Source organism: Fundulus heteroclitus, chromosome 1 (genome assembly GCF_011125445.2).
Source record: "Fundulus heteroclitus isolate FHET01 chromosome 1, MU-UCD_Fhet_4.1, whole genome shotgun sequence".
Taxonomy (NCBI): Eukaryota; Metazoa; Chordata; class Actinopteri; order Cyprinodontiformes; family Fundulidae; genus Fundulus; species Fundulus heteroclitus.
Genome location: NC_046361.1, coordinates 14,543,830 through 14,555,268, shown reverse-complemented (window position 1 = coordinate 14,555,268; position 11,439 = coordinate 14,543,830). Strand labels below are relative to the sequence as shown.

General features: G+C 41.5%; 1 protein-coding gene across 1 annotated transcript; it reads left to right on the top strand.

Annotated features, from left to right (window-relative positions):
• The first annotated feature begins 331 nt into the window (after window positions 1-331).
• Window positions 332-11,091, top strand: zgc:154075 (Gfo/Idh/MocA family oxidoreductase). Its single transcript, XM_021323891.2, has 14 exons — window positions 332-515; window positions 1,020-1,128; window positions 1,377-1,461; window positions 1,560-1,633; window positions 1,717-1,776; window positions 1,952-2,059; window positions 2,267-2,323; window positions 3,303-3,433; window positions 3,696-3,750; window positions 4,495-4,587; window positions 4,692-4,826; window positions 9,748-9,849; window positions 9,977-10,138; window positions 10,275-11,091. The coding sequence occupies exons 1-14, from the start codon at window positions 502-504 to the stop codon at window positions 10,401-10,403; spliced, it is 1,314 nt and encodes a 437-aa protein (XP_021179566.2). The 5' UTR covers window positions 332-501; the 3' UTR covers window positions 10,404-11,091.
• The last annotated feature ends 348 nt before the right edge of the window (window positions 11,092-11,439 follow it).

Below are 11,439 nucleotides of genomic sequence, written 5' to 3'. Positions count from 1 at the left end.
CATAATCTATTTGTTTGCGTTAAAGCAAATAAAATAGCAATATTGTCATTGTAAAAATCCAAATAAAGAGTTAAGATGCCAACGGGTTCCATTTTGGATCCGACCCTTACAGTTTTGGCACATTTGATATTACAAAGAATGGGAGTCAAGATGACATGTGCGCCCAAAACGTGATCACCATCTATTATGCGGGCAGGTGTTGCAAGGTTGTATGCCATATCTACGTATCTACGTAATTTACCTAAAAAAATAGTATTGTATTATTTTTCAATCAAAGCGTCAACTGTAAAAAATGAGACCGTGTAGTTTCCCGATGGACAGTGAATGCAGCAGATGTGTCCGGTTCACGACGTAGGTGGCGTTAAGGAAACAAATTGGTGTTCAGGTGATTCGTTGGACAAAGAAGGAGTAGCGTTTTGCTTTTATGTTCTAGCTACGTCTAATCTACTTCCGGCAAAAGTGGAGCAACGCAGATAAAATCTAGCGGGATCTGATAGGTTTATGGGACAGAACAGGTAAACACCATGATGTGTCAAATCAACGGTAAAACAAAAGATCCTGTTTGTAATGGGGCAGGTTGCTGTCTGATATGTCTCGTTTCTATCAGATAAATTATTCCTTATTTAGAAATGTTTCCTACGAATGACAGCCAGGCTAGACAATCTCGTCAGCAGTAATAGTACATTTGTAAAACAAATCACTTATTTCCTTGGTGGTAGGGTCCGCTCGTTTTCTCATCGCCGGCGTTAAAGCTAGCTACAATACACGACGAACGGCAAGACGGCGATATAACCTAAGACATTTGGCCTTTTAATGAGCTCTTTAGTTTACTAACACACAGTGGCAAATTTAGTAAACCACTGATTTCGTTAATGTGTGTAAGATTGTGTGGATGCTTGCTGCATGTTGAAGACAGGGTGCGCGTTGGCCGCCCTCGCCGCTCAATGTGATACGGTGGCGTACTAATGATGCTGATCTATAGTGTTGGGCGTGCTGGCAAACTTTGCTTTGTGTCAAAGTTCACAGCTGTCCAGCATGACTTCACCTGTCCGTGTGATCGTGGTGGGAGCCGGTTGTCGAGGGGAGATCTACGCCCAGTTTGCTTCCATTCATCCCAAACGCATGAAGGTCGGGGGAGCCTAGTGCTCACTCATAAGCATGTTTTTATTGTCTTAATAAATAAATGGATTAATAAGTAAACAAAGACACATCTCCCATGACTCAATTGTTAGTAAATGAAGAAAACATTTGAAAAAAATATAACTGCAAATATATTTTTACATATGTCCTGTTTTGGAACTTGTACTGTCTGAAAAACCATTATCATGATTATTATAAAAGCATTATTCTTCTGTGCTCCGTATTGAAATTTTTAGGTTGTTGCTGTGGCTGATCCGAGAAAGTTTGCCCGCACCAAACTGCAACAGCAACACAAAATTGAGGATAACAATGTATTTGAAGGTGAGGCTTAATGGAGCTAAATTTAATGGATTTATTCATTTAAATTATTTCTACAGGTATGAAGTTTACTGCCGTTGGTCTCTTTTTTTTTTTTATAGAATGGCAAAGCATAGTTGAGCGAGAGAAGTTTGCAGATGCTGTGTTGATTTGCACTCCTGATCGCATTCATAAGGTATGCCTACTGTGTGTGTATTTATTTGGAATATATCTCTGTCGTCTATGGCCAACCTTTGTAAACAAGTCTGTGTTTCCTAGGATCCGGCTGTTGCTTTTGCAAAGAAGGGATACCACATTCTTCTGGAAAAGCCAATGGCAGTAAGTGTTTATAAATGAATACAAAAAAAAATTATGCTTCTAAGCCCTTGAATAAAATTTCAGTTACTGTTCATGCATTTATGGTTTAGGAGTCTCACTTTTTATTATTATCTTTAATTTTCCTACATTGCATTGCATGTTCTGACTCCACTCTCCTTTCGCACTGTAACTTTAGACAACGGCAGAGGAATGCACAGCAATAGTGGAGGCTTGCACTCAGGCTGGTGTGATGCTGTCCGTGGGTCATGTTCTCAGATATGATCCACTTATTCACAAGATCAAGGTATTTTGTTAATTCAAATATGTTAAGTAGAGTAAATTCAATCATTTTCAGTTTTTTACATAATAGCTGTGTCTGAATTTGCAGTAGTAGCAGAATCTGCTCAACAAAGAGCATCTATTTTGTTTTTCTTTATTTAGTTTTGTTACACAGTATATGTCTGACGCCATGTAAAGGTTAAGTTTTAAAAGCATGTTGATCTGTTTCTAGGAGCTCATAGATGCGGGAGCGATTGGAGACGTGATTCATATACAGCACCTTGAGCCGGTAAGAAAGCGAACACTGCCGAATTATTCAAGCATATTTGTTACTCGTGGATGCTGTAGGGACATTTGTGAAAAAGCTTCATACTGAATTTGCCTTTCGGGCAAAGATCATGGGCGTAAAGATCTGAGTGAAATTTGCAGAACCTTATGAACTCCTTGGCTCTTTGAGATTTTACGGCAATTCATTTAAATTTCTGTTTTGCATGTGGCACAAGAAGACAAAAGTGTCATCTGAACATAGAGGTTTCTTTCACAGAAATGACACGTATATCCAAAAAATAACCACTTTTGATTCTATAATCAAAGTATACAGAACTGTGGTCAATTCCAGACAAATCTCAAATTAGTTTTTTCAGAATAAGAGCCATTGTAGTTGGGGAAAAACAGCAATGAGGCCTAACATTATTAACAAAATCAGGTGAAGGAAATGGCGTCGATTATCTGTTTGTCGGGGTGCCTGTGGCATAGTTTAGGCAGCGAGCTAACACTGTCCTCGAAATTGATCTCAGAAAAAAAATCGGCCAGAATTTCAGTGGGTTTGACTAGGGCCAAATTGCGATGGTTAGAAGAATGGATCGGAGCGTCGCTAAACCTGCAGCTACTGTGAGCTGTTCCTGGTCTGCAATGTTTAGTATTCATCAACAGTGGTTTAAGGACTAAAAGCAGTGGCGGATAATCCAGTTGAACATGTAAGGAATGTGCTGGAGAAACGAGTCTGATCCATGGAGGCCCCACCTAAACCACTTATGATTTAAAGTATCTTCACATAGCATGCAAATACACTTTTGTTGGCCCTTAAATACATTTTGTTGTTTATTTGGAGTCTCCAGGAGAGCAGAAAATGTAATTGATTCTCTCCAGGAGCTACGTAGATTCTGTTCGCATCATTTTTTTAATTTATTTTTTTACACCTTCTTGCAAACATAGATTTGTAGCCGATCAGTGCAAGCATTTAAAATAATCCGAAACTCTGGTTCTAGGTTGGCTTTTATCACTTTGCTCACTCGTTTGTTCGAGGTAGCTGGAGGAATGAGGCAGAAAGCTCCTTCGCTCTGCTGGCTAAATCGTGCCATGACATCGACCTGATACATCACTGGGCTGGAGCCCGCAAGTAAGCATAAAAAATAAAATAAACATTAGTCAATAGTTGTTTGTTGCTAAGAAATTACGCTCTTTTGGCCCTGCAGTGGGTTATTTATAATTTGTAATAATTTAGGTGCTATATTCAGGTCATATGTTGTGTCTACCTGCATATATTGTTTGTGTGCATTCTGAGCGGGAGTCTGTCTCAAATTAATTTCACCAGTATTTACATCTTTTTAGTCCGGGGTTGCATTTCCTGATGATAAACCATTAACCTTTGTACTTGGCAGGTGTCTGAAAGTGTCATCTTTCGGATCTGTTAGCCACTTCCGGAAAGAATACAAGGTGTGTCCAAACTACCAGTGACTGTGCTCACTTTACAGCTTTATGTCTTTTGTGTTATCTCTAGAAAATCTGGTTATGCAGTAAACGGGAAACCCTTGCAAGCCTTATACATTTTTTTTTCTTTTGACATACCGCCCTATTAATAAACCATCTCTGCAGGCTTGCTTGTAGACTTAGACTTTATTAGACTTAGACAACTTTATTTGTCATTTTGCATGCACAGAGTGCGTACAGAACGAAATTTCGTTGCATACAGCTTGTAAATTGCAGTAAAATTAAATTACAGTATAAGGTGCTGCAGTGATTTAGAAGTAAACAATTTAAATGTAGACAATGCAGGAAAAGTCACAGTGTACAGGTGAGTATTTTTAAAACCATTTGTATGTGCAGAATTGATTGTGCATGGGCATTTGTGCAAGAATACAGCTTGTAAATTACAGTAGATTTAAAATACAGTATAAGGTTTAGAAGTGATTTAAAAGTAAAACAATTGAAATAAAAATGTGCCCAGTATGTCTGGCGTGTATTCGCTTGACTTCTGATTAGTTCACCGGCGTCTGATCTTTTTTTCCCTTTTTTTCTGTGCTCGCGTCGTTAAGCAAATGTTTTGGTCTCTGTCGTTGTTTCTTTCCTGTTCAGGATGAAACACTGTTTTCTTTGCCATTGCGTTGTGTTCAGTGAAGCATTTTCGGTGTGATTACTGATGCTGCGCATGTGAAACGCGGCTCAAAAGTTTTTCATCAGCCAACAGGAGCTGGAGATCGATGCCTCGACTGCTCAGTAGAAAGAACCTGTCCATACTCTGCATCCAAAATCTACGTGGACAGAGTGAAGCAGGTAAATGTAGTTCACACATAAATCACATTATCATCAGGGTAAGGAATTACCTACTTCTTGTGCATATTTTAAAAATCATACGTGTGTGTGTATGTCTGTGCTAGGGTCACACGGGCTGGCCAGTGTCGGTCATTTGCCCAAACTCCCTCCCCGACATTGAGTCGGTAACTGAGGCACTGAGGACTGGACCGTATGGCCGCTGCGTCTACGAATGCGACAACGACGTTTGCAGTAACCAGGTTGGTTATCGCCATGTATCGCCCCGGTTTCTTTGTTCAAGAGGGAACAGTTCTCAGAATAATGCAAAAGGAGAAAGAATTAAATTCAAATTAACAATACTTATTCGATGATAGGCAAAAAAAAAGCAACAAAGCAATAACACAATGTGAATAATACAGAAAATCAGTTGACCCACATCACTGGACCACAGCTCAGCCGTCTTTAGAAGAACTGGCAAAGTGTTGCAAAAAACAACAGTTTTTATCTCTTTTTATACTCTGAGCTGTCATGATGTTTCCCTGTGTATGTGTCAGCCTTATCATTTTGTAACTGGGCATAGATATCAGTATCTGGTTTTAAGTGGCCTTCACAAAGAACAAAGTGTTGCTGCAGCTGTGTGCATAAAAAGCGAAAAGCGGAAGCTTATCCCAAATAAGGCAAACATCCTACATCCTATAGAAGATACAGAGTGTGCATTCATATCTCCTCACACAAGTAGATGGTAGAGGCCAACGTTAACAACACACATGTAACCTTGTACGCTACTGTCTCACCTATATAAAGATTTGTTACCAAATATATGTTTGTAAATGGACCTCTCCAGTTAAAGACCAAAGATCTTTGTGAAAATAACCTTATTATCACTTACATTCTGTTAAGAGAGGGGGTTCAACCTTGGACTTTGCCCCTGAAGGGAAAAGTCCAAGGTTAAAGTTATAGTTGGTAATACTGTTCAGAAACACTTTTTATTATACTGGGTAAAATCGTCCTTCCATCCTGAAAGTAGTCAATACATTATGTATTCAGAAAAAGGAGGTTAAAAATTGATCTCTGTGGGAGCTGCAGGCCTGAAAAAAAACTCAATAAAAATAGTTTTGTTCCTGCTCTCAGCCCCCTCTGTCCCTCAAGTTCCAGGGGTATCACCTTATCTATTGGTTGTCTTACATGCCATCATTCTGATTTGCTCACATAACGCCAGTAACCGTGCTCGTTCCTTGTTAGTTTCCGCTTCTTGGCTGCACATGTGCACTTATAGTGTTTATTTATCCGGTTAGCTTAGCAGTTAGCTTTGGTGTTAGCCGTTCATTCTTGCTCCACTGGTCACACTGTATACTTTGAACATGGCTGAGAGTCGCAAGAAGCAAACCGCGTACAGTTTATCAGAAAAGGAAGGCCTCAGTACAAAGAAGTAAGACCGGAGTGGATTTGGGAGATTTTTTATTTCTCGCGATCCCCCTGAAGAGCGGAAGAGCTAGGTAAGACGGTCTTGCGTTATTCAAAAAGGGACTTTGGGAAACCTCTGGAAAAATTGCAGACCCTAGCTTTAACATAAGCCAGGTTATTCACAGCCAGTTGTGATCACCACAGAAAATTCTATTCCCATCTCTTCTTAGTAAGAGGTCAAATTTAACCAGGACAAATTTAAACAGGACATCTTTTCTTAGAAATTATTGCAAGACAATATACAAATACACAAGTCTGTGCAATATGTGAGTTAAGTAGATGGGAATAAAAACACCCAATGCAATAAGGCTACAAAAAATATCATATGTGCCAAAATGGTGGCATGTCCTTGTTCGTGTGTTTGACCTGCATTTCAGCCCTTCAGGCCTCTACATTGTCTGAACATGCTCGTCATTCACCCATTGACACAAACATTCACACCACCATCCGTCACATCCACACCACCTTTCATGTTGTTGTAGTCAGTGACTGTGTATGGCCTCTTTTTCTGGATATCCCCAGTCTCAACCACACTGTACACGCTGCTGTGAATGCTGACGGTCTTTCTCCATTTAGGCGCATAAACCATCAGTGTGGCACCAGCGGTTGAAAACACCTGATGAATAAAAGAAGCAAGAATAAAAAAATAAATCCTAGCTACATAAGAGAAAATATCTGCCACATATCTGAGTACTGAATTAATTGCGGTCCAAAGTTTGTTTGGCTGATACTGGAAACTCCTGGTGAATCGTATGGACGGTGCCAAGTAGGGTGGTCTTCCCTCTGAGCAGTTGTTGTGCAAGTAACAATGATGTGAAGAAGTTGTGTCTGGTAACTGTTCTTCCTTTGTCCGTGAACGGTTCCATTAGCTCCATCACCACATTTTCAGATAGTCTCTTTCCAGTGGAATGACTAGGGTTTTTAGTAAGATATGGGAGGACATTGCACACGTACCTAGATTTCAAATGACATGACACCCATAACATGTCAGGTTTCGTTGCAATATACTGAAGGAAACGGCAGCGAGTGTTTGTTGGAAGAAGTTGCTTTTTCAATGTTGATGTACCTGCCTGGGTTGTAGGACGAGATGCAGTTAGCAACGAAAGACCTTCAAACATCAGAGACTGCAGCAAACCTGCTGTCAATAACCCGTTCACTGTGCGTGTCCATGTCATCAAAGCGTAGGTGTCGCATAGAGTCTTCGCCACTAGAGGAGGATGGCAATGAACGGCATTAGTTCAGGGAGGGCCATGGACCAGCGGGTGTGCTGTGTCTGCCGTCAATGAGTCATGAAGTAGAGGAAGCTCTGTAAGCGACTGGTCAGCGTTCTTCTGACCAAAGCAGTTGGTTCTCCATCTGCAGCGTACGATTCAATTAGGCTGTGATGGAGAGCCCTCCGACCTGTTCTTCACACCACGCTGTGCTGTCTTTTGCCTTCTCTGCTGGCGAGAGTGATGTAACCACTGCACTGCATTGTGGGATATCAGAGGGCTGTTTCACAAAAACCGAATAAGAAATAAAGCTAGGCTTGAACTAGTGTTATCAGAGCATCCTGGCTTTGTCCATTCTACGAAGGCCAATCCAGGCTCAGGAGGTGCAATTATGTTAAGCCAGGTGTAATGGTGCAATCCTTTTGCCTCGGAGGTTGAAACTAACGAGCCGCAGATTATGTCATCTCCGCCTATTTGCGTTTCCCTTTTGTCGGGCAGTAGGAAAAACATGGACACTCGCACTGTTGTTAAAACAAGAACAATGAAATTAACGATGTTCCAGGTGGTATTTTGTAAACAGAGCTGAAACATCCTGTCTGATGAACACTGAAGGGTAGCACCTCTACGACTGACTAAATGTTACATAAATAATAGAGAGCTGCTACAGTCAAAGTATAAGGTTTTACTCAATGTTGCTGCGAGTAGCAGCCATCGTGAATGTCAGGTACCATCCTGTTACACCGACCTTTAGACTTGAATTGAACTGAATTGATATCTTTATTTCGAACATCCAGGAGAAAGTATATACAAATAAATAAAAAAAAATTACAAGACCTTTAGTCTTGTAATACTGACCTTAGGGACCGCTCCAGTGAAATGTTCCGACCACCGAGGACAAATGGAGCACACTAGTAGTGTCATGGTTTTGAGGTTCTTGGCCCCACATGCAGAACACACTTGGGAGATCAAGATCAGGTTTACAACGTTTATTGAGTAGCTGGTGTATGACAGCGAGGGGGGTTGACGGAGTCTACAGCGTAGGAGGACGCCGAGAACTTCAGGAACTTCAGGAGGCGTGGGAACGAGATCTGACCGCGGAGCAGAGAACAAGAGGTTAGACACCGGGACTACGGCTCAGAGAGAACGACAAAACGAGTGGCTTACTGCGGGTACGTCGAGAATCCGCCGGGGGGGAGGAGGTGAGTGGATTCAGCGGGGCAGGCAGCCAGAGGTGCCTGCCACCTTCTCCGTCAGGCTGCGACGGAGAAGGTGGCAACAACGTGGGGAGACGGGGTGATGGAGGATGAGCGGAATCCGATGGGCGAGGCTTGAGGGAGCAAAGTCGGCCGGCTGCCAGCTGAAGAGGTTTTACGACGGGACATGGCTTGAGACTTTCTTGGAGACGAGGCAGCGCTGCGGAGCGGGATCCGGAGCAGAAATGACCTGGAGCACAGGAGATACGGGTTAGTCACGGGAACGAGGGATGTCTCAAAGACAAAGGCCAACTGGGTCATACCACTTTAAGGTTAACACTCTGGCAGTGTTCTGCTGGCAGCCTTCCATTTATATGCTCCCCGCAAGAGCAGTGTAACATGGATCACCTTGCGGGTCAATGCCTCCCTGCCACTGAGCAGCCATCTGTGGGGAGAGAGAGAGGAATCCTGACAATTAGTAATTCAGGTAATTGCCCACCCGCTGCTTTTTTCAGGAGAACATGAAGAAGAGACCAAGAAGTTAATGTAGGATACCTGATGAGTCACTGAGCCTAATTTTTTTCCTGGTTTGGGGCTATGAGATTGCATATTTTGTGTACTTGGGGCAAAATATGTTCGTTCTGCAGGAGTCCAGAAAACAGTGCGCTCTAGAGTCAAAATTTGGTGGAAATGGTGTAACACTGGGCTTCATTGACAACAATGTCTTTATATCAACCCTTTTTCTAATCCCCTCAACACCCGCAATAGTCTATCAGAGGCCTTTCTGTCAAACTTAGAACAACATCAGTCTTCAAAAACACAGCTGAACAATGCACACACGGATTATAATAAAGTCAGTAATGGTAAAGGCTACCATCAGAATTTGAAAATAATTATAGTATTTAACTAGTGTGTATCAGTGGTATTTCAATGTAGCTTGATTGAAAATATCAAAACACTGAGACAGTGGACACACTGCAGCCACATGAGGCCTAGAAAAAGAGGCCTAAAAAGGTGACTAAAAGTTCAACCAGAAAGGACGAGAAATAAAAACAGATAAATGATCTATGGCTGTCTTCCTAATTGCCTCTCATTTCCGCCTGTTGTCTATTCAGTTTGCACAGCAGCAGCTGAAATTGATCCACAGCAAGTGTTACTACCTAATTGGTGACATTGATATATACAGTACCCTTTATGTTCATTGAGGGGGGGAAAAAAAGCAATGCTTCAGTTAAATTTACCTTAAAGGAATTGTATGGTTGCCACTGGCAACAATAATCTCATTAAAATGTTCACCTGTGATTTCCTTACAGGTCGTGAACATGGAGTTTGAAGGCGGCTTGACAGCTGCCTTCTCTATGGTGGCTTTCACCGAGGAGATCTGCCAACGGAAAACCACTATATACGGCAGCAAGGTAGGATCACGGTTCCCTTTTTAAAATACAGCATGCATTTATTTACTGTCAACGTTTTAACTTAACACATTTAGACTACATGGTGGGCTTTTTTCTGCTTGCTGCCTAATAAACTGTGTCCTCGTAGGGGGAGTTGTCGTATAACGGCCATGAGATACGCGTGTTTGACTTTTTGACCCAGAGATCCACAAAGCACACAGCAAGCAGTGAGGCTCTCAAACACTATGGCATGGGCGGGCATGGTGGGGCAGACTACCACCTCATAAATGCCTTTATCTCTGCAGTGGCTGTGAGTCTTTTCTTTTTACTTATCTGGCAAGCTAAAACAGCAGTTTGAGTTGATTTTTTTTATTGTGTCTCTACGTACAAATCCATGCAAACTCTGTTTTTTTTTCCAGCCGTTAAATATTTGTTTGTGTGTGCAGAACAATGATCCGTCCATGATCCGATCAGGCCCCCGGGATACTCTGGTCAGCCACTTACTGGTGTTTGAAGCTGAGCGATCGAGGGTGGAGGGCAGAGTGGTGCACTGTGGAGATGTTGCTCGAAGCTAGAGGGCGACAAAACACCAGTGGGTCGATTGTTCCGTTTTTTTTTTTTTTTTTTTTTTAAACACAACTTTTACAGGATAATAACAGGACTCAAAACCAAGGGACCTGAATCATGCGTGATGTATGTATAACCTGAATGATGGCTGTGTTTCCCTGAAAGAGAATGTACTGTCATAAATGTTAATGTGAAGTCGACGGGTTGTGCCGTTCCTTTAAATGTCTGTGTCAGCGTATTACTCACAATGATGAGCTTCTTGTGCTACTCCGGGTAACACATCCTTAATCAATGGAGGCACATTATATGCTTTATATGACGGAACAAGATAATTAATTCTTTCACTTTGTTCAAATTTGTAATCACTGTTTACCAAAACCAACAGGCATCAGGGTGTCTACTCAATTTTCATTGTAAAAATCTTCTTTTTTCACACCTTTTTGTCATGCCTTTGTGGAAACGTACTGGGAATTAAGATTCATTTCCCTGGTCAGTAGCTGTTAGTAGTTATTATCCAAAAACTATTACTCTATGAACAACAGACTGTTTACAAAGATTAACACCTTTTATCAAACACTTTCCTTGTTTCTCTCACTATCATGGCAATAATCTTGGGGTTCAATCCTTATTTGTTTGTTTTGTAAAAGGATTTTACAAGAGAATTAAAAACTAATAAATTGCAGCTCAGTTAACTTGCATGCGGTTTGTGTGGATGGAATATGATTGGACACCATTTCTAGCTCATAAGGGATGGGTTGGGTGCAGAGGATAAATTTCTTTGGAATCTATGTTGCAATGACAGAGAAATATTATTTAGGCCTCATAGGTTCCTGTGTTGTAGTTTTATTATGAGAACATTAATGTCACTTAGTTCTGTCCTAAATTAATTAATTCAATAGCAGGGGTCTGCCACTCCTTGAGGGCCAATGTGCATCGATTGGATGCATCCCTGCTCCAACACACCCAAGTTAAAAGGCTGAATTACCAACTTAGCATTTCAGCACGTTGTGCAAAGACCCATCAGTGATGTCATCAGCCCTTCTG